The sequence below is a fragment of the Aaosphaeria arxii genome (assembly GCF_010015735.1).
Source record: "Aaosphaeria arxii CBS 175.79 unplaced genomic scaffold BU24scaffold_2, whole genome shotgun sequence".
Lineage (NCBI taxonomy): Eukaryota > Fungi > Ascomycota > Dothideomycetes > Pleosporales > Aaosphaeria > Aaosphaeria arxii.
In genome coordinates, this window is record NW_022983475.1 from 2,396,106 (window position 1) to 2,422,992 (window position 26,887).

The following is a 26,887-nucleotide window of genomic DNA, read 5'->3' on the forward strand; positions in this document are numbered from 1 at the left end:
GCTCTCTTTACACAGCACAACATCCTACAGGCATTACAGGATCTTCACAATGACAACGCTATATAGACCCACGGACGCTGTCCAACTGTTGAAGCCAGTGCTTCGATTCCCACGGGTACTCTCTGGCAATGGAGTCGCACGTATTCCCTTCTCCACCTCGCATGCGCCGAAAGCTACGACAAATACAACGAGTTCAAGCTCGCATCCGCCGCCCCCACCACGCCGATCAGTCACAATTGCAAATGACACTGGAAGTGTGCGATGGAGTGATTTGAGTATGGGCGAGAAGGCAGCGCGCACAACACAGCAGAGCGCCAATCTGATAGTCGTCGTAATTGGTGTAGCTTTAACTGTATGTTTCCCCCAGGCGCAAAAGACTTCAGACGCAATGGCTAACAAAATTCAGGGTACTGTGGGGTACTTCCTCTTCAGCGATGTATTCTCTACCTCATCGAAAACGGCGTATTTCAATCGTGCTACGTCTCGCGTTCGGCAGTCCCCCGCATGTACAGCAGTCCTTGGACCTTCGGACCAGATCTCAGCCTTTGGGGAGGCGTCATGGTCGCGATGGGCGCGCAATCGATTCATCGCCAGCAGCACGGAGACTGACAAGTGGGGCACCGAGCATATGAGGTTCAAATTCTACGTAGAAGGACCACTGAATCAGGGAGTCGTACACGTACATCTTACGAGGAGGCCGAGCCAGACCGATTATGAATACGCGATGTTGGCGGTGGATGTGAAGGGGCACCAGAGGATTTGGCTTGAGAATGCAGATTCAAGGAAGGATAGCAAGGTTGCTCCCAAGTTTTTCGGAGCGAGGTGGTGGTGAAATCTCCGCAATGAATGCTGGAAAATTGCATGTTTGAAAACCAAGGCTGGGAACGATTGTGCGTTATAATGGCAACAGGTTATTCTCCTTATTTCAAGAGGGGGAATCATCGTGTTTTCAAATGGCGACCGCAACATATGACCCTATGTGCATCTCAATCAAGTCCAATCGCAATTTTTTGCGATAGAGCATCTTTAAACATTTTATCTAGGCAGAAATTCAGATATACAATTGCAAATAAAGCCAGTCAGCACTTTCAAAATTACAATATGAATATTCTTCATAGACATAAACTTCAGTCGTTCCTACAATTTACATATCATTCCTTGGCATCTCCTCCGTCATGAATGTTTCCCGCACGTGAGGGGAGGGGAGCACCAATCGATGACTAAGCCGCCCACAATCGTGAGGCAAAATCCGACCAACACCACAATTGCAGCGAGGGACAATCCGGTAAATCGTCAAAGGTATGTCAAAATAACCCCCGTAACTGCACCTCTGCAGTTCTATGAAGATAAAAACAGAATTAATCGCTAATTGGAAATTTTTAGATGGCTCCTACAATCGTAAAGAAGCGTACGTTTTCCCCCAAACACCCGCAGCGATCCCCCGAATTCGCGATAGCGACGATAGATGGAATTCTCGCAGAAGCGCACCCAATCATATAAGAAAGAAAAAGAGAAGAGCAGAAAATGGTGTTGAAACAATTACAAAACCGCTGACACTCGGGACCACACAGACCGCAAGGCCTTCGTGCGCCACCAGAGCGACCGCTTCAAATGCGTGCCCGCGAGCTGGAGGAAGCCCAAGGGTATCGACAACCGGGTGCGCCGGCGCTTCAAGGGCCAGGCCGCGATGCCCAAGATCGGATACGGATCGAACAAGAAGACCAGGCACATGGCGCCCAGCGGGCTCAAGGCCTTCCTCGTGCACAACCAGAAGGAGGTCGAGCTGCTCATGATGCACTCCAAGACCTTCGCTGCTGAGTGAGTTGGGAGAAAAGCATATGGGAAGAAGGAGTTGTTGACGTGGATATAGGATCTCCCACAGCGTTTCTGCCAGGAAGAGGATAGAAATCGTTAACAAGGCACGATCTTTGGGTGTCAAGGTACGAAAAGATTGATCTGCCCATTGCTTTGGAGGATTTATATCTGACATTCTTTCTAGGTCACCAATGCCAACGCCAGGGTCAAGACCGAGTCATAGACTACTTGTTTATAGTTTTCTTTAATGACGAAGTTTGGTAGCGGGGCATATTCCCAGTCAATAGCGGCATACATAGGGGAACGGGGAAAAACATATTGGGCAATTCATGAAGCTCAAGATAACGGATGGCGTCCTGGGAAACACTAGGCATAGCCGGTTTATGATATTGGTACAAGACAATGCGCCATTTGTCTCATTCGAGATCAATCTATTTCTGATTTGGTCTGTGAGTGAGACTTTCGATGTTAGTGAGGTAGCTCAGAAGAGATATACCCAATGGTCAAGATAGGATGCATAATGAATTCCATCTTTCACATCACATCACAACCACGCCTTTTATCCCCCACACTCAAGTGACTGTCGCCAAGTGACGCAACAGCAACCGACAACAATAGGCTAAAATGAAACCGATTTTATATTTTCCTAACAACACGCTATGATGATATATTTTCTATGCAAGCTGCCCTTGGTCAGATCCGCCTAACAGCTCCCCGTCTTTCCCTGGTCTTTGATCAACGCGGCATAGTTCTTCCTCTCGTGGTCAGTGATAGCCTGCACCTTCGCGGCGCTCGCACACGTCTGATCGAAGTGGTACCCCAACCACTCTTTCGCCAACCGCCTGGCAAGCTCCTTTCCGATGACGCGCTCGCCCATGCAGAGGACCTGGCAGTCGTTGCTGAGGATGGAACGCTCGACGCTGAAGCTGTCGTGCGCGGTGACGGCCCGGATGCCGGGCACCTTGTTGGCGGCGATGGCGACGCCGAGACCGGTGCCGCAGATCAGGATCGCGCGGTCGGCTTTGCCCTGCTGGACGAGCTGCGCGGCGTCGACGGCGACGTGTGGGTAGGCGGTCTTGTCGGCGGACTCGGGGACGCCTACGTCGGTGACGGACTCGACGCGGGAGTCCTTCTCGAGGTCTTGGATGATGGCTTTCTTGTAGGAGACGCCGGCCTCGTCGCAGCCGATGGCGATGCGGAAGGGCTTGTGTTCAGACATATTGCTGGTAGGTGGTGGAGTGATCTAGAGATCGCTGGTGTCGTATTTGTCTTCGACTTTGTTGGAAACGTGCTTATTGCCTGAGCCGCTACGTTCGATCTTCGTGTCTGTGACTACGCGTCCGTCTACGATTCGTTCTACGGATCTCTTGACTTCCTTCTCGAAAGGGCGTGTCAGGATCTCGAGGTTGGTCTGTCCGACTAGAGGGTCGTTGTGCTCGCGAACTTGGACACGGTCTTTTCCGTCTGTGTTGCGGTCTTCGACACGTTGGTAGATGTGATCGGCGTTTGAGCTGATGTTCAGAGAGAAGAGAGCGCGCTTTGGGGGAGTCATGTTTTCATACGTGGCGGGGCCGTGGTAGGTTTAAATGATGTCAAATTGGGCTGAGGGGGGAATCCAATTGAGCCGCCGCCTACTTTGGACGAGCGGACATTACTAATTTGGGTATGCCGCGGGGAGAATTGCGGGGGGCTTCGCACCGAGGGTCAGCCATTGTAGCGAATGCTCGTCTCGAGGCATAATTAGTGGAAAGACTTTGCAAAATGGTCACATTTAGCACACATAGGAGAGGAAACATGACTGTTACTGGCTTTGGTTTTAGTCCGGCAAAGGACCGAAAGCTTGGTTATAATCATATTATTGTTGTACATATTGCATCGAGATTGATAGAATATTCTCATTGACGCATTCGATTAGAGCAACATAAGCTCCTTTTCTGCCACGCTAGCCCTTGTTTTTAAGAAGTCCTGACAACAGTGCTTCAACATACCGTCAATGAACGACTGGCTCATTTATGGTAACACATAGAAGCGTTCTGTAAACTCCGGAACACGTAGTAGCGTCCTAAACGCCGAAGCTTGCTTGGAAATCCTCCAGATGGGCCTGACCCTCGATACCAAAGAAATGAAACCTTAAAGAGAACACCATACGTCAGTAAAACCTTCCAATTAATAGATGAATGAAGTCGTAAAACCGAAAGTCATTAAGCGTTATAAGAGAATTGTTGTCCCGGGGTGTAGAGGTTTAACAAGTCTTCGGGAACACCGGTCGAACTGGATTGGAGGAAGACGTACCAGTCTTCCACGTTTAGTGTCGTGGGCACAATGGGGTTATGTCGGCCATTACTGCTGTTGCTCCAGGCATCATCAGTGGCAGCGCCTTGTTGGTTCTGGGCCATCATATCCATTTGCTGAGCCCACGCCTGCGGATCGTTCTGGTCGAAACCAGGCATGGACACTCCTGGTTGGGCGTTCTGCATGTTCTGACCTCCTGCCATCGGCTGCATGCCATTGTTATGTGGATGCATTGCCATGGACTGAGGCCGCGACAGAGCAGGATCCACAAGGCTATGCTGCTGTACTGGAGAAATCTGGGGGAAATTGACCTGCGTGTCAGCTGGGAAAAGCTGGTCGGGCTGGAAATTCTGCCACAGCTCTTGTGAGATGTTAGGGGAATTCCTTGTCACTAGGAACAAATCTGGAGGTGTTCCTGGGTAGGAATGTGAAGGATTGAATGGCGTTGTTGGTCGTGTGCCAGACCGCGAGGGACCCATGAAAGCGTCATTGTTCTGCCGTGTCATTTGCGGCGAAGACGCTGAGATCTGCGGCATTTGCTGTTGTGGAAGTTCTCTAGATGGAGTTACGGCAGGCGTCTGCGGCCTTGATCGCTCATAGGAAACTTGCGGCGCTGGTGGGCCGTTGTGAGAAAAGCCGAGATCCATGTCGTCGAACTTTCGTTTGGGCGGTTCCTGTGTAGGTCGGGGAGGGGGAGGGGCTTGATGAGCGGCAGAAGGTTTGTTCTTCTGGTGACGTTTACCGGCTGCCTTTTGAAGGCGTTCCTCGAGATGCTTGTTCCCAAGAATCGACTCGAACAGTGTGTGGACCATCTTCGCCACAAGCCAGACTTTAGAGACTTCTTTTAGGGCATCCATGCAGATGTGGAGGCGCTTCTCAGTTTCTGCCACAATGCTTTTATTCGAAGATCGCATCTGATAAACATGCATGATGAGGGCGGAGAACAGACTGTACACTATGAAAGCCGGTGTGTACCGTATCTCATCATGTGCGCGCAGGTTCTCGATGATGGACGTGATCATTGCAGCAGCTTGATACGCGATATTTCGCGACGGATAGGCATGCTCTTCGAAGCCATTTATTCCGTTATTTTTGGGCGATCCTGCTGGTGGCATATGTGCTCTGTGGAGAAGACACAGAGTAGTACTAAACCATAGTAAGAATTGTCAAGCCGCGAAGGGTATGAGTACGTACTAATAGTTTGAATGTAGCAGTGCTGCCCAGAAATGATGGTGCGATCTGTCCCATTGTACTTCTGGTGGACAATGCTGTAACCAATCTGCTAGGGCCATGTCACTGTGTGTTAGATCAATGGCGTTCGTCCGTCGATATTTGGATGCCACGGAGTACTGCTGGGACAGAACGAGCCCCATGATCTCACAGAGCTTGACATAATTGATGAAGAAGTGAACATGAACTGGTTCAGGCGGGTATTCGGCTGGCCGGTCTGGTTCGTCCTCGATGAAGTCGTCCTCTGTAATCATCTCCACATCAGAGTCTTCCGGATTGATTGCTACAGGACGTCCAAGCGCAACAGCCACGGACCGATCTCTCGAGAACAGTGACCACCAGATCCGTTTCCAGAGGCGCTTATCAGACTTGCTCAGCTGCGAACCCTCGACACTAGATAGGTTAGCAAATTTCCAGCTAGATGTGACATGACGAGCACCCACCTTCTATGCATGCCAGAGCCTTGCGCTATGACAATACCAACTCGGCTCCAGTAGAATACATTCTTAGTCACATCTGTGTTGCAAGGTCAATGAAGTTTCTGGTGCATTCGCATTCAGAGCTTACCTTCTGGGCCTTCCCAATACCAACCCATGAGAATGACGGATTGCACTATGGTCACACGATCATCCTCATAGTTGGCATCGTACAACGCTTTAGCTCGCTTGTAGAAAGTCATGGCAGCAGGTGTAGTAGAACCATTTGAATCCATAAGCTGGGCATTTGTGCAGACACGAGAACCGGCAAGCAGTATAGCTTGGAGGAGCAGCAATGAGGGCGGATTCTTGGGGTCCCTGTACTGTCGCATGAATCGGCTCCTGTTGATGACGGGGACAACAGGTGCAACCCATTTGAAGAAGGCGTCGACCAGTTCGTCGCACAATGCTCGAGGTGGGAGCAAGAATGCTCCGCGCTGGTGGAGGATATCGATTTCCATATTGTCCAGTTCATTCACTCTAGCTTTGGCGCCGCGAACATTCTCGGGTAGCGGATAGTGTACGACGTCGGTATTTCCATAGCGATCATGAACCAACAGCGAGAGGTTCGAAGACTCTCCCAAGTATGCGACCCGTCCGGCTTCCTTGATTGGCGCCCTCGCAAACTTGGGCTTCATGAATTGTACGTAAGTTCCATTGTGAGTAGCCTGCTGGGCCGCATAGGCAGTGGACATGGTAGTCGAGGGTGTTCCATCGGGCGAATTGTATACGGTCGTTTTGTCTCGGGCTGCGTCTCTTTGCGCGCCATCGCCGGGTGTACTGACTGGTGCAGGCGATCGGTCATCAGGCTGGCTGTCACCCAGTTCACTGGATATTACATATTAGTGTCTCACTTGGACGCATGTTCAGGCAGCTTACCTTTCCGATTCTTTTGTTCTCGCTTGGGTCTTCTTCCGCTTTGGCGTGGGGATGCGGCACTCTATGGAGAAGGCGGTGCAGTTCGTGCATGGCACACCCAGACTCGCGGCATCGCATCGTACCTAGATATCGGTTATTGTTATGGGCCATGATGGGGAGAGTCCGATAGGGCGGAATCTCACTTTGCGGGCATGGCAAGCTGCAGATTGAGGTGGTTAGTAAATGTGGTGATATGACCTCGGTGCCTCGGTTCATCTGGATAAGTAACCAAACGATCCAACTCTTTAAGACCACCGACACGGCGCAACGAACATGACGCCCTTCCTTGCTTCGATCTTATCATAGTAGGGGATAATAAAAGTAGGGATGCACGTACTTTCGCAGGCACGCGATGCGCGCTGTCTCCTGAATGACGGATGATTCTGCTGCTGCGAGGGCCTACAGGATGCTGGTCAGCTAGATGCGGTGGTGCGGCGCGCGCAGAGGCGGTGGAGGGGGAGGAGAGGAGGAGACGGACGGTGCGGGATTGGTACTGGGTTGCGCAGCCAAAGGTTGAGAGGAAGGGGCAGTTGAAGCCATGAAGCTATGCTCTCCGCTCATGATTGCAACGTGTTGTAGCAGTCTCTTCGACCTTGGGAGTCGTGGACCGTAAGTCTAACTAGCATGCGCGGTTGGGTGTGTAATAGTAAGGTTCAAAGATGGGGGAGGACGGTGCCGAGAACCTTTCCAAGGTTAGCCTCGACGGTCTACATGGGATCGAATAATAGTGTCGTTAATGGTTTGGGGGAGACTCGAGAGGGGAGAGCGAGGAGAACAGCATGTGTTCGCGTGCGTGCGCCTGGGGAAACCGACAAGTAGTTGATTGATTACACCCACCTGCTCTATGTATGGCTGGTGTTGCCTGATGATGATGATGATGATGATGATGATGATGGAAGTTGACTGTTCTTTTGTTACTCTTGCTGCTGTAATCGCCGTGCTTCTACGACTATGTAGCAACAGTGGGTAGATGTGTGTGTGTTTGGTTCTTTGTTTCCATCTACGGAATACAACCATCGTTATTGAAAGAAACGAATAGATTATCTACCTACTACATATCCTTCCGCTCCAGTAATTCTTGCTTATTCTATATTGTCTCACCCAGTCCGATCCCGACGCTTCTAGCCTTACGCGGCCACTCTTTCGACCCGATATATTTCAAGGAAAACGGGAAGAATCGCATGCCTCTCTGATCATCGCCGGTGTAGCCCGTACACTTCTGGGGTTGCCCGAGTGCCACTTACTGGGCACGACGAGTTAAAACGGCGTGAATGGTCGTAACGTGGTGCGGAGTGTGCTACTCCTGCCTGTGCCTAGGCACTATTGGGCCTCGTCGTCATGCTCGTACAGTCAGTCCTGTTGGTGTCTGCTCACATCTGCACAAACACATAAACGCACCTCATACCTTCATTCACCAGCCTACCTAGAGTGTACACAGCAGTCCAGACTTGAACTCGAAACCCACCGTTATTCATTGGTGGGAACACCATGAACGTCTTGTTTCAGCGGCAAGCCTTGATCCGTTATGCTTTCATTAATTGTAACAGATCTTCTAAGATTAGCTTCTCCCCATATATTAGGATCTCCGTCTATGTGCTCCCCTCCCGAGCCCGCTCTTGTGACCCCGTCCTTCCCTCGTCCGGAGCAGCCGTCCGCTACACGCTCTCTCGCTCTCTCAATACATCGTAATGCATTAGAAACTATCTCAGGAACCTTACTAGCTGTCCTCTAACCTTCTTTGAACCCTTTGACAGGGCTAATCCCCTCATCTCAAGCCATTGGCTGCGGCGTGTGCTCTCTAAATACCACTATGGAAAGGCCTCCGAGACCCCAAGCCTGTCACCAACTTCGACCTTGCGCAACACGAGTTTACATGTGAGAGAGCACAGTCACATACTGTGTAGACTTTCTATGCCGCCTCAGCCCGCGTAGTGTTCCCCTGCCGTCTCAGCTTAAACGCCTCCAGGTTCAATTCCTTGTTGATCGGCGTGATCCATCGTAGGGTGACTTGACCAGCCATGTCTTGTGCGACCTCCTCCTCGGTAGCGAAAAGATAATCCTGATGCTCCAATGGATCCAGTTGGATCTCGAATGTTTTCACTTCGACTTCGAATATTAGTTTCTGCCATACCGCCGTCTCCTGTGTGCGTTTGCTGAATTCCTCCCACCCGAATTCACCAATCTTGCGGACGAATCTCGTCACGTCCAAGCCTGTCTCCTCTTTGACCTCTCTTGCCACTGCATGCAGAATGGTCTCGTCGGTATCGTCTACTTTGCCTCCAGGTATCTCCTACTGTTCGTTAGTATGGAAATCGTTTCATACTCTCCGTGGACATGAGACAAACCCAAAAGTTAGCGAACGCTAGTTCCTCCTTTGCCCTCTGCACCAGAAGCAGTTGATCTTTGTCATTGAAGACTGCACCTCCCGAGCAGAGAATGGTGTATTGGGGATTCCGAGCGAGAAACTCTTTCTCCGTCACCATGTATTCCTCTAGTGATTGGGGATATTCAAATGGAACTTTGGCTGTCATGTTTGTTGACAATGATTTGCGGAGGATCTTGACTGACAATGGATTGTTTTGCTTTTTGTGGATTCCTTGAATGAAGTTACAAGATGTCTTTGCACTCGATCCCTTCGTAAGAAAGTGGATAGTCAAAGTCAGTGTGGATACGAACGATACTTGAAGCCTACGTGAGGTAGAGGCAGACTAAGTATGGTCGTTTCCTTGCTGCCTGATTGAAATTCTACATTTGCCCACAATTTGGGCTTTATCGACATAAGGCAACAGTATTTCTCCTTCGCTATTTGATTATATTATTAATGAATTCAGTCTACCAAGATTGAAATACTTGTGTGGGCATGCACAGTGTTCAAATAGCATCACGTGCGTTGGTGTGTATCTTGAAAGTCGAAGAGCGCTAGTCCGCATTCTACACAGTAACTAATAGTTGGTTGGAGATCTGGGCACGAACCACAACATCTCGTCAGTCGCGTTCACTCCGCATTTACTACCGACATCATCACTTTCAACTAATTTTCTTGACAACCTCTGCACAACCCCGTCCTACGGATAGTTGTCGTCGCCAGGCAACACGCAATCTATTCGATCCACGGTACCCGCAGAACAACCTCTTCAATATGCCCCGCCCAAAAAGAACGAAAGTCGCGTCAACAGCGGCGGCGTCGCGCGTCGCGCCGTTAAGCAGCACAACAACCAGCACGGAATCGATTCAACCGAGAAGAAAATCTAAAACTGCACGACACCAGACAGAAAATATCAGCGATGACAGTGACGGGCTTGTTGTCAGAGCTACCCGTGCGCGTTCCTCACGACAAAACGAGTCCGATCAATCCCTACAATTCACGATGACCGGCGCATTGCCTGCAGCCACTGAGACACGAACAGAGACCCGGAAACGAAGTAGTCGCGGGAAAGAGCTGACCCCACGAGCAGTCTCAACATCAGAGGCTAGGCGCACACCGGGATCGAAAAGTTCTAGCAGAAGGATCTCGTCTGGCAGACGTACCAGGACAAGTACACAAGATGTCTCCCAAGATAGTCCGCGGCAAGGAGGTCTTGATTCGCTCGGAGGTATTGGTCAAGATGAAGAGAGCAGCATGCTTGACCCAAGTCTTCTCACATTTGGATCACTGGGCTCTGATTCACCCGATGCAGCTGGCACGCGCCCCCCATCAGCAATGAAAATCGGGACCACACCAGCGCATGAGACATCCATATTGGCGATCAAGAATTTCAAGCGTCGGCCGCGGCAACTAAGTCTGCTACGCCAGGCACAACAAGCAACCGATGTCGAGGACAATGGCGAGGACAGTCTCGATGAAGCAGATTTGGATGACCTGGATGACTTTCTCCCGGAAGCAGAGTCAACTCCAATCCATCTTCGTCAGAACCCGCCGAACGATGATAACAATGATCCTGTCGATCAAAGTGGACTAAGTCACTCCAGCACTAGTTCACGAGGGAGGAAGCGTAAATTATCTCCGGTGATACAAGTCCCGCGCTCATCACCACCATTTGACCCACCATCGGGATTGGATGTTTACAATTCACAGCGATCGTCACCAAGCCTACCAGATTCGGCCGACGAGAGTCTTGAGGAAGTGGTGGAGACACAGGAGCTTGGGGATCAGGAACCAGAGCAAGATATCATGAGCGAGACCATGGCACCCCCAAGGTCAAGTAGTCCCCCCGAACAAGCGCAAGCATCTCCAACGAACACACGACAGAGATCCAAGAGAGGGACAACAAGGAGAGATAGTGGCAACCAGGACTCCGAGGGCGAGGAGACTGAGCGGCCGAGGAGAAAAGCGAGGAATGCCCGGTCTAAGAACGAAACGCTTTCCACCGCGAAACTTCAGGCACTTCTTCCTCGAAGGCGACACCACATCGAGAAAGAGTATGACGAATTCGATATAGAAAGCTCTAGAGACTCTGAGATTATCGATTCCGATGAAGATGAGCTGCAAAGACCACCAGCGCGTGCACCAAGGGCTGCGACCAAATCTACGAAAAAGCTTTCTAAAGCAGATAAGAAGTCAACCATGCCGACGAACAAGGCGAGGAGAAATACGAGGACATATGGTCGTCGAATATCATCCGATAAGGAGAACGAAAGCTCAAATATCTCACATGAACAAGCTGAAGAGGAGGACGAAGAAACCGGAATTTCAATGACCCTGCCCAGTGAGCAATTAGCGGCAATGGCAAAGAAATTCGAAGACGTCGATGCATGGGAGATGGACTTTGAGAGTGTGGATGTGACAGGTGGCAGTTCAAGTCCTTGGCGATAAATTTCCGAGTGCTCTGCAGCGTATTTCTAGATGCCTCGCGGAATCCGCAATTATGTAACATATAGCTCTTCGAACGGTGACCGAACCGAATGATATTAACTTCTTATCACCTACGCCTACAGAGCGTGAATCCTTACATAGTCGTCCATCCGGCGCACCCAACACTATATGTGCGTACAGTTGAGCATCAGCAAATAATACAGTGGAAAAATGAAATCGGCATTTTGATAGAGATAATAACCAACTAATTAATAACATTTACACAGTTACGAGTAATATGGACCCCAAATCGGTTACGACGGATAAGAGGCGAGACGACGTCAAAAGCCCGCTAAACCCAACCCCGAATCACTACCCCGGTTTTCCATTATCATTCATCATCATCATCACTTTAGTTAGCAGAGATGTGGCCTGAATTTACAGATACAACCCATAGAACATAGCATTCAACGACCATTACGACTCTATAAGCTACATAGCATTAATTAGATAGACTTCCAGCAGCAAACTCTCTTTCTGCTATCTTAAGGTGCCTGCCGGTCAGTCCTTGTCAATCGCTGGAGTAAGTAACTATCTACCTAGTTAGTCAAATCTAGCAAGGGTTCACCTCACAAGTTCCTAGAGGCTCTTGCTCCCACTGTGCACGGCCACTCAGCTTCGACGTACCCTTACTCACTCCCTCTCACTACACACCTTCAACTGCTTCTTCCTCCGAAAATCACCTATACTCTTCCGCCTTTCTCCTCTCCCATAACTTGAGAATGACGCAGTGACTTGATGCCATGCGCCTTCCCGACCACTGCAACCACCTGTCCTATGCAGCTCCCCCTCGACCAACTCCACCGGGCTTCCTATGGCCATGCACCCCACCAATGGATCCCCTTCCTCCAAGACGAGCTCGACTCCAGTAACCTCGACATTACGGCCACGCACCCGCCGCTTAATATCCATTGAGGACGAATATAATCAACCCTCTGATAATGATCATGGCACCTCTTCCTACGAACCCCGAGCTGGGTCGCCAGCTGTGAACAACCGCGCCTCACGATCTTTCATGACCACGACTCCCACCGCATTTGTCCGTTCCGCGAGTGCGCAGGCTTCAAAAGCCAGCCGAGATACTTCGAATACTCTGTCCGGATTTTGGGGAACATCTCTGTCGGCTATCCAAGGTTTGACCGCCAATGTGCTGGGCAACGATCCGGCCTCCGCGGATGCTTCCGCAGGGTCGAAGGCGTACTCCAAAAGCCGCGGGTCTACCAGCGCTGCACCCCCGAAGAAATGGGGACCATCGTCCTCAAGTTCGCACGTAGGTGCGGGCACCCAAGACGAGAGAGAGCGTCTGGTGCGAGCAATGAAACGCAAGGACCTGCTCACCGCAAATGAACATATATTGCCAGATTCAGTTGGTCGCATCAAACGCAGGAACTCTGATGAGCGCATCAGCGTGTCTGCACCTCCTGGAGAAGGTGAGGACCGCGATGCCTTAGTATATATACACCACGTACGGCCACAGGATACACTAGCCGGACTTTCCATAAAATACAATTGCGAACAGGCCGTCTTGAGGAAAGCAAATCGAATGTGGCCGAATGATAGTATACAAATAAAGAGAACGATAATGCTTCCAGTCGATGCATGCGGTGTAAAGGGCCGACCTGTGGATGGGCCAAATTCGCTTCAAGAAGACCTCCTTCTGGACGACTACTCCGGAAGCTCACGCACCAATGAACAGAAACAAGCAAACAGTACCATAAATGGGGAGTCTCAAAATTCGTATCACCATCGCCGGGCAGCGTCCTCGGTATCCAATGCGGACTCAGAATCGCCATGGAAAACCGAATCGTGGGTTCTTTTGCCCAACGATACGTCACCTACAGAAATTGGACGCATATCACGCAGAGCACTTGGTTTTTTTCCACCAGCTCGCCGGAAATCAATCGCTTTCTCGGATGCTACACCAACTGCTTCGTTGGATTTGCCTAGATCCTCTACTTCTACGAACCCAGTTGGCTCACCAAGTCAATCGAAGGGCCGCGCATCTAGTCGCACGGCCTCTGTCTCTCGCCCGGGGGGACGTCAACGAAGTAATTCTCAATTCTCGCTCCATGGGCCCGGAGGGGTTGGTACCATGGGCCGGAACGTCCGCAGCCCTGGGCCGGCTCAAGATGGGCTGAACAAACTTTTTGCATCACATTTGCCAAACGTTGCTCCTCCGCCAGGGCAGGAATATTTTACTCCTTGGGCACCATCTCTTCTCGAAGCTGATTCCGGCACGTCCAACCAGTACGGCGGTGGATCGGGTGCTCGAACACCGTTGGGTGGCCCAGGTATTGACCTTCAAGAGATTGGTGGTGCCATAGAAGGATGGGTTAGAAAAGTAGGAACCCAGGCTAGCAAGCTCTTGAACGAACCTGGTACCCCTGGGCAGGGTAAGAGATCCGCTGTTCCTGTTATTGGAGCCGTAGGTGGTGATTTGGGTGATCTTATTGAGCTGAGGGACGATGCGTTTGATAGTGGGGACGGAGAACGGGGCAGATCCATTCGTCAGGAAACATTACCCTCCACGATGGACCAATACCAAAGTGCTCGACCAGATATCAACCTGGTGATGCGAGACAGAACCCGAAAGAGCAACAGTAGCAAGAAAGACTAGGGGTCAGGGATCTATAGACGTAAAATATTGGGGTTTATTAAGTCGGCGTCAAGGGTATGCGCATGCGGCGCGAGTAGCAACATATTCGTGGCCGTTTATTTGAAAGCGTTTGTTGGCGTTGGAGAGACATCGTGAGCAGTGCGATGTCAACTTTGTCGATTGTTATATACCTACAGAATGCATATACCAACAGCCAATATTATGTTTGAAGTGACTGGATGATTTACAAATAGGAACGACGTTGCTTGCCAGATCTGACAACATCAATGCTTGAATACGCAGGTACTGAACCTATAAGGCTGTAAGCGACGGGATTCAGTGAATCGAGCCTATAAGCTAAGTTTCGCATGCCCAGAGATGAGTGTGCAGGTGTCCGTGCATGGGTCGAAGTCTCGGGCGGACAAGGACACGGACAAAGAATGCTTCTCATTTGCTTATTTCAGGTCTTGTATACAGTTTCGAACGTAATTGAGGAGGCATGTTGAAAGTATCTGGCGGTTGCCTTCGTGTGCGAGCTCGAGTGCAAAAAGGAATCTGTCCAGCCCCACCAGGCATTCGAAATGGAAGGTCATTATTCGCGGCATCTACGCCGCGGCTTGCCCCGGCCTTCACACAAGTAGCTTCCCAGAGCCAGATTGATCAATCGAACAACATCCTCCCCACTACTCCCACCACTCTCTCGACAACTCCAGGACTCAGGAACTCGTGGTTCGGCTTCTGCAAGAGGCGACACTTCTCAATCATGCACCGTGCCCCCGCCGCAATGGTGACCCGCCCTAACCCGGACGTCACCATTAACACTCCCCGTGACCCGAATACGCTGTCAAACTACCACAATTTCATCACTCGTCACACCTCGGCCAGTTTTGATATTGACTTTGAGAAGAGGGTGCTCAAGGGTGGTGTTGTGCTCACTCTCGAATCGCTTACGGACGCAGAGACCAAAGAGATAGTCTTGGACACCAGCTTCCTAGACATCAGCGATGTCAAAATCGATGGGCAGCAGGTGAAATGGTCTGTTAAGGATCGTTCCGAGCCGTATGGAAGTCCTCTCACCATCCAGCTGACCGAAGGTGTTGCGAAGGGCAAGAAGTTCGACGTCGCCGTAACGTTGTCCACTACAGATAAATGCACGGCTCTTCAGTGGATGACACCCGCGCAGACGAGCAACAAGAAACACCCGTACATGTTCTCGCAGTGCCAGGCTATTCATGCACGATCTGTCTTCCCTTGCCAGGATACGCCAGATGTCAAGAGCACGTTCGACTTCGCGCTGAGGTCTCCGTTGCCCGTACTTGCGAGTGGTCTTCCTACCGGCGCAAAGGATTATGAGAATGGTACTCTTCTCTACACTTTCGAGCAAAAGGTCCCAATTCCAAGCTATCTCTTTGCGATCGCCAGTGGCGATCTTGCATCGGCCTCAATTGGACCCCGCAGCACTGTTTGGACCGGACCGGAGGAGCTGCTCGACTGCCAGAGGGAGCTTGAGGGCGAGATCGAGCCTTTCATGACGGCCATTGAGTCCATCATCTCTCCTCCATACCAATGGACGCAGTATAACTGTCTGATTTTGCCGCCGTCTTTCCCTTACGGTGGAATGGAGAATCCGGTCTGGACCTATGCGACACCGTCCATCATTTCTGGAGACAAGCAGAACATTGACGTGATTGCGCATGAGCTGTCTCATAGCTGGTCTGGTAACCTTGTCTCTGCGGCATCGTGGGAGCATTTCTGGCTCAACGAAGGCTGGACAACCTACCTTGAGCGCAGGATTCAGGCGTATGTCCACGGAGAGGAGCACCGTCATTTCTCCTCGATCATCGGCTGGAAGGCCCTTGAGGAGTCTGTCGAGCGATACGGAGTAGACCACCCCTACACTAAGCTCATTGTCGATCTGAAGGGCAACGATCCCGACGATGCATTCAGCTCCATCCCTTACGAGAAGGGTTTCCACGCACTGTACGCCTTTGAGCTTCTTCTAGGAAAGGCCAAATGGGACAAGTTCATTCCTCATTACTTCGAGACTTTCAAATTCAAGTCCGTCGACAGCTATGACTTCAAGTCCTGCTTGATCGATTTCTTCGCGTCTGATGCGGAAGCAAAGAAGAAGCTCGACGATTTCGACTGGGACAAGCTATTTTATGCACCCGGATACCCGCAGAAGCCCGAGTTCGACGACACTCTCGTAAAGACATGCTACGAGCTTTCCGACAAGTGGCAAGCTCGTATCGAGAAGGGCGACAAGTTTGAGCCTCAGGCGGCTGACGTTGCGTCTTGGGTCGCCAACCAATCGGTCGTCTTCCTCGAGCGTGTACACGCCTTCGGCGATAAATTCTCTGCTGCTGATTACCACGCCATGGGCAGTGCGTACGGCTACACAACAACTCAGAACATCGAGGTTACCAGCAGATACCTCAGCGTTGGACTCCTGGCCAAGGTGGAAGAGAGCTACGCCCCCGCTGCTGACTTGCTCGGCCGCATCGGAAGGATGAAGTTCGTGAGGCCATTGTTCAGGCTGCTCGAGAAGGCGGACCGTGAACTTGCACTGAAGACTTTCGAGAAGAACAAGGACTTCTATCATCCTATTGCTAGGTAAGCATACTGTGATTCTCCACCGTGCAACATCACTTACTAACACGTGGCTTGCGTAGGCAAATGTTGGAAAAGGATCTATTTGGTGATGAAAAGAAATAAATATGCTTCTTTATTGGTAATAACAGTAATATGGAGTTTCTTATGCCAACCCAATGTCTTTTCAATATAGATGTTCCGTCGTTAATGTTAGATGAAAACAAGGGCAATCAATAACCCCCAAAACACTCGTATGTAAAAAGAATTCACAAAATACAAACATACCACACATGCTCAAAAAGACACATCAGATGGTGTTCGCCCCTCCTCCAATTGCTCCGCTTTGCGAGATCCGTATTCCTCAAGCATTTGCTGCACCTCCGCAAGCCCTTGCTGCACCTTCGCTAACGCAGCAGTAAGTTCATCCTGACGTCCAGCCAGTAATCCCACCGCAGACTCCTCGACTTCATACCCAGTCTGTGATTGTCCGTGATATTCAGGAATCCACCCCGATACCGGACTCCCGCCCGTAGGCACGCCGTCCTTGCGCCATCCCTGGATCATCGTCAGCACACTCTGCTTCAATTGCCGTTCGTGCTGGAGACACAGCACCGCCTTGTCGTCACGTGGTCGAGGGACGACAGGCCGTTGGCAGGATGTGTCTGCGCAGGTGGGTCTGCTGGGGGTGGTGAGGGCTTGGGAGATGGAGGTGGTGAGTGAGATGATGTTGGAGGACATTGTGGTCATGGCGGTTTGTAGGTCTTCTAGTGAGATGGGAAGGGGCGTAGGGAAGCTTGTTATTGGGAGGCAGGATTTGAGGGTGTTGAGGGGGAGTTTATTCATGCGGAGTAGATGTGGTTGAGTGTTTGAGATGGAAGATATATGTGGTTGGGTGTTTGAAGATGGAAGTCTCGAGATGGAAGACAGATACAGTCGAGTATTCGAAATCTCTTGGGAGGATTGAGATGGAGATATATGGAGGGAGTAGACTGGAAGATCAAATAACAACTCGACTGCCGTTCGTATGATCATGTGCTTTTGAAATGTTGCTTTCGATCCGATACCGTGGATCGTGAATATTGGAAATGAGCATCATTCTTTAGGTGCAACCGTGTATTGGCTGGTTCCGAGAAGAAAAAAGTTGTATCTCGAAAGAAATTTGAGAAATATTGATTGCATTCCACTTATGGCTTGCAGTATCTATTGGTTGAGATGTCTCAACAGTGGCTGAAGCTCAAAAATTTGCTGCTTGTGTAGTCCTCCACGCCGAATTGGAACTTTATAGTATAGAAACAATAATTATGACCCAAACAATGGCACAATGTACTCAACAACTAAGAGTATATAAGCCGTAGAAAGGTCCTGGAAGTCCTCCACAATCAAATTTCATCCCTTCACAGCACAAGTCAAAGGTTCCTTCCTCACAACAGTGCTATATCAAACCCCATCAGCCCAAGCAGCAGCTCACTGAATAACAACCATCAACTCAACAACAACCAACGCAACCATGCTTTCAAACACAAAAGCCATCTACTTTGTGTTCTTCTTTCTTATCACCATCTACATCGCCTGTCTCAAGATCAAAACACCACTCGCGATGGTGTATCTCCTCGCCATCTTTGGGTTTGCCATCCAGCAAATCCAAGAAAAGGTGGATAGACGATTACAGCAACTCGCGTTCGCCTTGGTAGGCGTCTTCTCAGCCATCATCTGCATGTGCGGCAAGACGATCCTTCCGTACGCGATCGGTGCCGTCGGAATCTCAATCATCTTGACAAAAGGCTGCAACGCCGCTGGCTCGTCACTGGAGTCGGGGTGGTTGCAGAATCCATCAACCATTGGGAGGGACACGAACATGATGCCCACCCTTGGGTCAGCACTTGCCCCCTTGACCGGCCTATTCAGCGACGTTACTCGATGGATGGAGTCAGCCAACTTGGGCACATCAGCCCCACCATCGGTCTATGACATCCCATCGGTCTATGACATTCCATCGAACGATGGCGACGGCGAGTGGGAGCAAGACTGGGACGACAATGCCTCGCTAGCAACCAGCGAGATGACCTTCGCACCACGCAGACCACCCCGTCCCATCCCCCATCAGCAGCAGATTGCTCGCCCGGATGCCTTCTCCAATCCACGGCCGTACCCCGTCTACGACGTGCCGGCCGACTCCTACGCAGATGAAGACGAAACCTCCGTTCTCTCCGCTCCCTCATCCACCTTGACCACCTCAACCAGGGGAGAACGAAGGGGATTTCGTGGTCCCGGAGTGGTTTTGGGCCAGAATCAATGGGACCATATGCATGATCCGCATATGAATATGATCATAGAAAGGCTGAGGGAGCAATATCCTGATGCGCGAATTATTCGTGTTGAGGAGGTCAAGTTGTCAACATTATTGAAGAGGGGGGCCAAGTGGATATTTAAGCCGGTTTGGAAAAAATGAGGAAATGGGGAGAGTGAAGGCTGCTTCTTGCTTCGATTTTGTTAGTCGATGATGAAATGGTTTTTGGGTTTTCGTGATTAATTGAATACTAGATGAATGTGTGTTTCTTGGGACAGTGGCCCTGGATATGGATAACCAGGACCATGGCTGGACCCACCTCTGTATTTTCTCTCTCAGCCTCTGCTCTGTTGGGCAGCCAGATAGATATTTTCAATTTGCTTGCTTCTGCTAGACATAATGGCATACGCAAGCAAGTCACAATACGATGTTGCACTCAATCTGAGTCCCTTGTTCCATTGCGACTCTTGGTACCGGTGAACATGACATATTGAAGCGAAAGACCTATGGCACCATCGCGTACTACCAAAGGCGCATTTGGATGAGAGTTTCGAGCATCTTGTTCATCTCCGGAGCACGAGGAAGCAAGTCATAGCGAGAAACACGGCGTATTAAGTATAGAGGCGATGTTCTGTTTGGTGTAGTAATGGATCAGTGACTTATCACCTCGTGCTTTGGTGCTACGTTGTAGAGCTGGTGATATGGATAGGTGAGAGCTAAATCGGGCGGATGGGTTGGAAGGTTTCACCGCCACAAATGCTGCAGTTCGACCTTCGGAAATGTTGTCGACTCTCATGGCTCGGAAGGATATGCACCATGGAATGTTCTTGGGTACCTTGTTCAGAAAGGGTCGTTCGAATATTGCACTGAGCAATGATGAGCAGAAGTGTTGGCATGTATAATTTCGCGATACTTTTGGGTAGAGGCCTAGTGAACCTTGGAGTTGGGAGCACTGTATCCTAAGAAAGGTTGGTCGACCTTTCCAGCGGTACGCCACTGTCTCTGCTTCGCTGCGCAGAATCATTGAAACCCTCCCAGGACCATGATGGGGATAATCTTCTAATCCTCCAATGGGCTAAACGACTATGCCACAATTGCAATCGAGCTGACGCCTCCTCTCACATCTGCTATTACTCGGATGTATCGGCACTCTTACAGATGAATGCAAGAAGAAAGTATCCAAAGAATTGTGGGCAAAGAGACAAATTACATCACCACCTTAGCTCGAATGAATGAAGTGTCGAAGTTCCTGGTCGATCTGCTAATCGCTATACATTGCTTTCATCTCATTGTATAAGTCATAGTTCTAGGTCATAGTTCATCTGCCAGCTTACTCTGACTTCTTCAATTCAATGTGGAATTCTGACCTACATGGAATGTTTCTTCCAGCCAAGCTTCCTGGCTTAAGGGGCTTATGAGGCTGATGCAAGTCGGCCGTGTCATTTATTGAGTTTCAGTGCCGAATCCGATCCCTTCTCTTCATGGGCATTTGCAGGCGAGCACTGTTTGCAAGCGCAGCAACAGCACTATCAATACTTCCGGTTCCCTATAGCATTCTGAATATAAAAGGTGAGTTCAGGACCTCCATGATGAAGGCATCAAAGCTCATTCTTTCACAATCATTCCAAATACTTTGAACTGACTACATATTCGCTCGACATGTATTCCAGGAAGATTATTCTTGCAGCCCTTTTTGGTTTGGTAACAGCTGCACCCAAACCTCAACGCATCAACATCAGTGCTCTAAAAGAGCTGTCCACCCCATCGGTGCTTGGCCCAGACCTAGCTGCAATTTCTGCTACGGCATCATCCTACGATCCTTCAAAGGCTGCCAGTGCTGCAGCTGCAGCTATCGCGACTGACCCAGTCACTGTACAGAAACGCACTGTTGATATACATTATGCCAAAAGAGCAGCATGTGAGAGAGAACCAGGAGGGTCAGTAACTTAAATTACTAATATATAAAACTATACTCATTTCACATAGCACCGGACCCATCCCAGGCGACGGAACAGTGAATGACTATCTCGCTATAGACGGCCCACTTGCCCGAGCAGCTCTAAATGCCCCTACTCCAAGTGGATACACTAAGTCATTCACGAATCTGCATGGAAGCACTCAGCAGATTGGTTACCTCACTTTCTTCACCATGCCCGGGACCGACTACGACGTTGAGGGTTGCGCTGCCCGGTGCAACTCTGACTCGTATTGCTATGCGTTCAATATTTACTATGAACGTGACCCTGCTGTTGATCCTAGTATTGATTGCCCGAACCCTGCCCCCGCGACCAATATCAAGTGCTCCCTTTATGGATACCCAGTCACAGCTGGAACTGCTACCAATACTGGACAGTACCGCGGGCCTCCTGATGCCAACGGCCAGGCCTTCCACGTAGTCATTGCAGGGAGCAACGGTGAGTTTGTTCTAGTGTCCGAACGTGAATTTTCATTACTGACACGATTGATGTAGGATACACTAAACTTACCGCAACTCCTGTACCCGATCCATTGGCAAACTTCACTGGCCCTTCTGAACTTCTCAGAGGAGCGATTGACGCCCCGCTTGACAATGGAGTCGATACCTATCTCGGCATGAGGCTTTACAATGACGGCCCGTATGATCCAACGCAGTGTGCTGCTATTTGCGAGGCTCAGAACGCTTACAATCGTGCGACTGCTAATAATGCAACTGGTACTTATAAGCCGTGCAACTTTTTCAACAGCTACATACTAGTTAAGAATGAAGTACCGCAGGGAACGTATTGCGGTTTTTATACTAGAACATGGGGGAATGAGTACGCTGATAATGTTGGATACCAAGACGGAGAGGACGTGTACACCATCGAGGAGAGTTACACATTTTTCAGAACAGTCCCTGATTCGGGTCGGCTTTAGTTGGATATGAGTTGTCGTAAGGGGAGCTTTCTAATTTCATTCGTAACTATTTATGTCTTGTTCACGTAGGTGTTTGGTTCTAGCTTGTAATTTAATAGTACATCATGGCGTCTTTCCTGAGAGGTTGAATTCCAGTTCAATGTTTTCTAAACTTTCTTAATCGCTGTGGGAAAGTCCCTCGAAATGCTTGTTTTATTCGATGAAGAAATGTTCGCCCCGCTCCTGCACCTGTATCTGGTCTCCAATCTTAATCTCCCCTTCCGCGAGGGGCGTTACTTGCATGCCTAAACATGCACTTTTGGATCCAGCATCGATTATACGGTACTTGCGCATTGTGGTGCCAGGCTCGTTACGATCTGCAATTGCAGTCTCCGGGTCGACGTTCGGCAGCTTGCACCGCGTCGTGCGGCATGAAATGTGATAATTACCATTCCCAATCTGGGCTCTTTTCCAGTCGTCCTCATCAAAGGCGGGAGGTCCCGTCAGATATACATTTGCTCGGTAACGGAGAACATTGAGCGGTTTGTAGCCCTTTGGTAATCTGGAGCTCACATCTTGAACGCTCGCGATGTTCATGATGTGTATCGGATACTATGACGAAGAATTAGATTTGCTCTACTGCCACTTCGTTTACTACTTACTGCGTCGTGCATTCCAATGATGGGCTCCAACTCGGTGTCCTGTTTGCTAGGAGCATTTCCCCCGGCTTCCCTATACTTTGTCGTGTCGATGCGGAAAAGGGTCAAGGGATTCGTTACCCCAAGTGTGTACCTCAATTTATCTAATAGCTCTGCAGATACTTCTCTGTCCATATTCAATGCGTGGGGTTGATCATTCCAGATGATCATTTTCTCACTCTTGTATTGCTTCTTTTGCATCCTCTCCTTTGTTGGGTTGAAAGGCACACGGAACTCTAACATCGGTTCACTCTGCCCAGCCAACTTTGCAGCCAGTATTTTGCCATAGTTCTTGAGTCCCTCGATGGAAAAGTCCGTATCCGGTGTGAAAGGGAACCGCATAACAAGACAGCCTTCGCTCAAAACCCATTCTCCATTAGGATCGTAGTCTGGCGCGTTGGGATCCGGAACCCAGACCTGTGTCTCAACCTTTGCGAGCCTAGGAAATGACCGTAATGTGATGAACCGCCATTCGCTCTTAACTTTTCCATTGGAGTCGGGAAGGCCTGTGTGATATTGGGCGAGCGTAAATTGGCGATCGTATTGAAATCCGGAGCGAACAACAGATGCTTTATCGATTTCGATACCTGCACAAGACTTGACAGGATAAACAAAAAGGGCCTTGACAGTCCAGGGTTTCGAGGATGAGGGTTCAGATCCTTTGCTATAGGCTTTCGAATATTGGTCTTTAAGATTTGAGGTGCCCTCCAGTTGCAGCCTCCGGCATCCTGCTGGGGCAGGAAGATGCACTTCTTGCTGGCTACGTGCGAGTATGAAGAGAAAGAGCAGAGGGACCAAAAGGGCCAATGTTGTGACGATGGCCGTTATGGGAGTAAAGCGAATATTGAAGTCGCGGAAGAAGTTCTGAATTGAAACGACGATGAAGTCGAGAGCATTATCAGAAGGCATTTTATTCACACCCTATGAAACCTAAGGGAACCCCGGTGTCTGAATGACGATAGAATAGGCTCTACTTCGTACTGATCTTTATAATGTTACTTCATGAGTCAAGGTCGATAGCGCGCGGAAGCGGAAGTCTCGACGCTTGTTGCTGACAATACACGCCCAAGAATGTCAGAACTACGCCCTATAGCATTGTCTGTCGTTAGGTAAGATCTTATTCTCGTAACTTGGTTGTGGACATCGATCACGAAATGGATCTGATAACGTGATAGAGACCAATTGATGTCCGGTATCGGCGATAGTTGAGGTGGTGGACATTAAGTCGACAAGAGCCACATTGTCGTCAGTCAGGTCATCTCCCCACTCACAGTGGGATTTCGCTTCGCATGTCGTCACAGCTAGCCAAGCCCAAGTTCTCATTGCACCTCACTTGCACCAACTCTCCTCCACCTCACTACGTCGCCATGCAATGACTATTTTGGACGCGTTTCGACGTGTCTATTTTTCACGGAAACCTCACGAAATCACATGGAATGATTGAAGAGCCAGGGCCTGTGGTGTACACCAACATCGACCTGTAGATGGCCCCAGCAATGGCAAGCCAGGACACTCCTATGCTGTCCTCCTCATCGTCTCGTAGGTCCTTGCAGGATCTTATCCCAGCATGTGCTAATCAATACTTTGCAGACCGCCTCCCCACCATCTCCGCTTCTCAGGCTCTCCAGACCCTACAAACCCGCGGAGCCCTCGCTGTATCTACCGGCCTCGCGCAGCTCAACAAAATCCTTTCCCCCAGAAGCCTTCCCGGGCGCGACATACATGGCGGACTCCCGCGAGGGAAGGTTGCCGAAGTGTACGGGCCGTCCGGAGTCGGGAAGACAGCGCTTGGGTAAATGCAATCCACACTTTATTGAACTATATCGGAATCGGAAGCTGAAATGGATCAAGAATTCAGGCCGCAGTCAATGCATTGAGGGAAGGGCAGCAAGTTGTCTGGATTGGTCAGTACACTCAGGGATTGCCAATTAGCACTTTGGTGATGGTGCCAGAGTGTTCTGATGGAAGCTGATGGCTGTACAGATGCGGGCGCACCGCTGGTCCCGCAACGATTCAATGATGTCTTATTCGCCGACGAGCAGGTGCAGCGCTCTCAGAACCTAGGAGGAACAGATGCCTCACCGCCAGAAGTACAATTAGATGAACTGCGGAGCCACTTCCATCACTGTACATCGCCATCGCTCGCGCATTTGCTGGCTCTATTCGTCCGAACGCCATCCTCTTTCCCGCCACCAAACACAAGCCTCATCGTTATCGATTCATTGTCAACCCTGCTCGATAATGCATACCCCCGCAATCCTGATGATCGAGCAGCAAGGCCTAAGAACGACCAGGCACGCTGGGCCGCAGGTCGCAAATTTCCGGTAATGAATGAGTTGATCTCGGCCCTGTGCAGGGTCGCTGCGCTGCACGACATCGCGCTTCTCTTCACATGCCAGACAATAACTCGGATTCGGGCAGGTTCAAGAGCTCTTCTGGTTCCGTCAATATCAGGTGCAGAATGGGAGAGTGGTATATCCACTCGACTGGTTTTATTTAGGGACTGGGTTCCGGGGCAAGGGAAGTGGTGTGACGCAGATGCTGAAAGACTGCGAAGAGCCCGGTTTGTTGGTGTCATAAAGGCAAATGGTGTGACTTTGGCCGACGAGGGTAGCGTTGGGGACGTGGTGCCATTCGCTATCGAGAGGGTGAGTTAATCTACTACCCGCAGAGCCTACAATATAAACAATGTATCGCCTGCAATTTGTGCGACGATCACCCGCTGACGAACCACAGAAGGGCCTTTTAGACCTAGCCGTTTCCACGATTGATATTACGACGACTGCAACTTCTCCTCAACAACGACTGCCTAAAAGACGTTTTGCGGAGATTGGCGATTCTGAGGACGACGAGCCTGACTCCGAGGAGCTGTACGGTTGGGTAGAAGATGATGAAGTAGCTGCGGAGGGCTTGTTGATTGTGAACGATACCCCGGTTGTCAACGATCCTGCAGATGCAGCATCTCCTGCAGCATCTCGGACGGACCATGTTCCAGAAAGAGAGAAGAAAAGGGTCGCACAATTCGAACGCACAGCTACGGTTTGAGGAAGCACGTTAATTGGACCATCTAAACTTTTGGGTAGACCTCCTACACGACAGTAGTTCCAGACATGTCGCGCGAACGACTTCGACCAAGAACGTGCCAATGGATAGTTGTCATGGCTTTCAACCCAGATGTGAGGAGAGGCAAAGGATTCTTTTCCTAAGGAACGAAGACTTCCTCGCGGCTATATGGATCATCAATTACCACCAATGATGCGCTTTGAAGGTTCTCGCCTATCAAGGCTGTCTTCATTTTCCCGCCAGTTCGACCACACACAAGACGAAGAATTCACAAGACACCACCTTCCATGCCGTTGTGCAACTCATATCCTACATATGCGGGAGGTCAGAAGACATTTCAGCGCGATCGATGATAACTGTCGAGTGGATAGTCATCCAGCCATTCTACGTAGTCGACGCAGCAATTCTGCTTGAGTTTGGGCTACATATTCCAAATCGCCGGCGGCCAATCTACAAACGGCCGGTGAATGGAGGCGGAGAGCAAGTCCGAGTAGTGGTAGTACAATGATGTTGTCTTACTGTCGCATCCAATGTGCGTGAAGTGCACCTGGAAGACTGCAATGGACAGGATGTGACGCCATGGGCATTTGGGAATACATCAAAGCGAACGTTTGATCAACCATGCATGTTAATCTGGGATTCATGTGCAATGCCACACCGATTCAACCACCTTCAAGATCTAAGTTTGTTCACATTGGCAATACTCGACGAGCTAAGAGCTAGCCTAAGTGTGCTGTTCATGTCGTACGCGCTGAGGGCGCAGATACTCCGCACCTCAGAGGTTCTCACCTCAGCACAAGACAACAAGAAAGGGGGGCACCGTCGAGGCGCTCAACCAACGATATCGAATTACGCCCTCCTCGAACTTCACCGCATCCTCGCAGCAGCTGCACACGAGGTATCACATCTCATTTTTCCGGTGGCGAAGAAGTGTGTGTGTATGTGTGCAGTCGGCACCCATTTCTACGCGACGAGCGGAGAACAGCGAAGTCCAAGCCCTCTCCTTTCATCTCAGCCGCATATTTCTGAATCCTTCGAACGCAACAATGTGGCATACAAAACCCCGCGCTTCTAGAAACAGCATCTTCCTAGATCCCTACAATACCAAGGAGCCATTGCATCGCTCCCAAGGCGGCCCGCAACCCAGACCCCAGATTACTTGGCAAAAGATGGGGTAACGGACGTGGGTATGGG

The 26,887-nt window shown here is 50.2% G+C and overlaps 14 protein-coding genes across 14 annotated transcripts; 8 read left to right on the forward strand and 6 right to left on the reverse strand.

The window, feature by feature from the left end:
• Positions 1-17: 17 nt before the first annotated feature.
• On the forward strand, positions 18-1,089 carry BU24DRAFT_418968 (TIM21-domain-containing protein). Its single transcript, XM_033527099.1, has 2 exons — positions 18-352; positions 407-1,089. Exons 1-2 carry the CDS (start codon positions 50-52, stop codon positions 830-832), a joined length of 729 nt encoding a protein of 242 aa, XP_033387694.1. The 5' UTR covers positions 18-49; the 3' UTR covers positions 833-1,089.
• A 171-nt stretch (positions 1,090-1,260) lies between these two features.
• BU24DRAFT_418969 (ribosomal protein L32e) lies at positions 1,261-2,291 on the forward strand. The gene is made up of 5 exons (XM_033527100.1): positions 1,261-1,299; positions 1,384-1,408; positions 1,572-1,818; positions 1,871-1,940; positions 2,000-2,291. The coding sequence occupies exons 2-5, from the start codon at positions 1,384-1,386 to the stop codon at positions 2,036-2,038; spliced, it is 381 nt and encodes a 126-aa protein (XP_033387695.1). The 5' UTR covers positions 1,261-1,299; the 3' UTR covers positions 2,039-2,291.
• Positions 2,292-2,435: 144 nt separating this feature from the next.
• BU24DRAFT_418971 (ribose 5-phosphate isomerase) lies at positions 2,436-3,423 on the reverse strand. Its single transcript, XM_033527101.1, has one exon. The coding sequence runs from the start codon at positions 3,032-3,034 to the stop codon at positions 2,519-2,521; it is 516 nt and encodes a 171-aa protein (XP_033387696.1). The 5' UTR covers positions 3,035-3,423; the 3' UTR covers positions 2,436-2,518.
• Positions 3,059-3,367, reverse strand: BU24DRAFT_459040 (uncharacterized protein; the record flags this gene model as incomplete). The annotated part of the gene is made up of 1 exon (XM_033531693.1): positions 3,059-3,367. The coding sequence occupies one exon, from the start codon at positions 3,365-3,367 to the stop codon at positions 3,059-3,061; it is 309 nt and encodes a 102-aa protein (XP_033387697.1).
• A 593-nt stretch (positions 3,424-4,016) lies between the features above and the next one.
• Positions 4,017-6,947, reverse strand: BU24DRAFT_431212 (uncharacterized protein; the record flags this gene model as incomplete). Its single annotated transcript, XM_033529856.1, has 7 exons — positions 4,017-5,253; positions 5,302-5,730; positions 5,781-5,853; positions 5,905-6,561; positions 6,595-6,641; positions 6,693-6,814; positions 6,930-6,947. 7 exons carry the CDS (start codon positions 6,945-6,947, stop codon positions 4,017-4,019), a joined length of 2,583 nt encoding a protein of 860 aa, XP_033387698.1.
• A 1,693-nt stretch (positions 6,948-8,640) lies between these two features.
• Positions 8,641-9,262, reverse strand: BU24DRAFT_459042 (uncharacterized protein; the record flags this gene model as incomplete). Its single annotated transcript, XM_033531694.1, has 2 exons — positions 8,641-9,021; positions 9,077-9,262. 2 exons carry the CDS (start codon positions 9,260-9,262, stop codon positions 8,641-8,643), a joined length of 567 nt encoding a protein of 188 aa, XP_033387699.1.
• Positions 9,263-9,577: 315 nt separating this feature from the next.
• Positions 9,578-11,971, forward strand: BU24DRAFT_118335 (uncharacterized protein). Its single transcript, XM_033520869.1, has one exon. It carries the CDS (start codon positions 9,871-9,873, stop codon positions 11,542-11,544), a length of 1,674 nt encoding a protein of 557 aa, XP_033387700.1. The 5' UTR covers positions 9,578-9,870; the 3' UTR covers positions 11,545-11,971.
• A 229-nt stretch (positions 11,972-12,200) lies between these two features.
• BU24DRAFT_418975 (carbohydrate-binding module family 50 protein) lies at positions 12,201-14,418 on the forward strand. The gene has a single exon (XM_033527102.1). The coding sequence runs from the start codon at positions 12,398-12,400 to the stop codon at positions 14,198-14,200; it is 1,803 nt and encodes a 600-aa protein (XP_033387701.1). The 5' UTR covers positions 12,201-12,397; the 3' UTR covers positions 14,201-14,418.
• Positions 14,419-14,963: 545 nt separating this feature from the next.
• BU24DRAFT_340936 (putative leukotriene A-4 hydrolase like protein) lies at positions 14,964-16,894 on the forward strand (the record flags this gene model as incomplete). Its single annotated transcript, XM_033523249.1, has 2 exons — positions 14,964-16,792; positions 16,852-16,894. The coding sequence occupies 2 exons, from the start codon at positions 14,964-14,966 to the stop codon at positions 16,892-16,894; spliced, it is 1,872 nt and encodes a 623-aa protein (XP_033387702.1).
• BU24DRAFT_118392 (uncharacterized protein) lies at positions 16,831-17,752 on the reverse strand. The gene has a single exon (XM_033520870.1). It carries the CDS (start codon positions 17,612-17,614, stop codon positions 17,066-17,068), a length of 549 nt encoding a protein of 182 aa, XP_033387703.1. The 5' UTR covers positions 17,615-17,752; the 3' UTR covers positions 16,831-17,065.
• Positions 17,753-18,278: 526 nt separating this feature from the next.
• On the forward strand, positions 18,279-19,220 carry BU24DRAFT_447885 (uncharacterized protein; the record flags this gene model as incomplete). Its single annotated transcript, XM_033530850.1, has 1 exon — positions 18,279-19,220. One exon carries the CDS (start codon positions 18,279-18,281, stop codon positions 19,218-19,220), a length of 942 nt encoding a protein of 313 aa, XP_033387704.1.
• Positions 19,221-20,717: 1,497 nt separating this feature from the next.
• On the forward strand, positions 20,718-21,953 carry BU24DRAFT_476374 (uncharacterized protein; the record flags this gene model as incomplete). Its single annotated transcript, XM_033532929.1, has 3 exons — positions 20,718-20,995; positions 21,045-21,472; positions 21,529-21,953. The coding sequence occupies 3 exons, from the start codon at positions 20,718-20,720 to the stop codon at positions 21,951-21,953; spliced, it is 1,131 nt and encodes a 376-aa protein (XP_033387705.1).
• Positions 21,954-21,969: 16 nt separating this feature from the next.
• On the reverse strand, positions 21,970-23,869 carry BU24DRAFT_386230 (MOSC domain-containing protein). Its single transcript, XM_033524910.1, has 2 exons — positions 22,595-23,869; positions 21,970-22,544 (listed from the first exon to the last, which is right to left on the reverse strand). Exons 1-2 carry the CDS (start codon positions 23,537-23,539, stop codon positions 22,146-22,148), a joined length of 1,344 nt encoding a protein of 447 aa, XP_033387706.1. The 5' UTR covers positions 23,540-23,869; the 3' UTR covers positions 21,970-22,145.
• A 15-nt stretch (positions 23,870-23,884) lies between these two features.
• Positions 23,885-25,768, forward strand: BU24DRAFT_118472 (P-loop containing nucleoside triphosphate hydrolase protein). Its single transcript, XM_033520872.1, has 5 exons — positions 23,885-24,169; positions 24,221-24,422; positions 24,482-24,534; positions 24,614-25,278; positions 25,370-25,768. The coding sequence occupies exons 1-5, from the start codon at positions 24,115-24,117 to the stop codon at positions 25,673-25,675; spliced, it is 1,281 nt and encodes a 426-aa protein (XP_033387707.1). The 5' UTR covers positions 23,885-24,114; the 3' UTR covers positions 25,676-25,768.
• Positions 25,769-26,887: the final 1,119 nt, after the last annotated feature.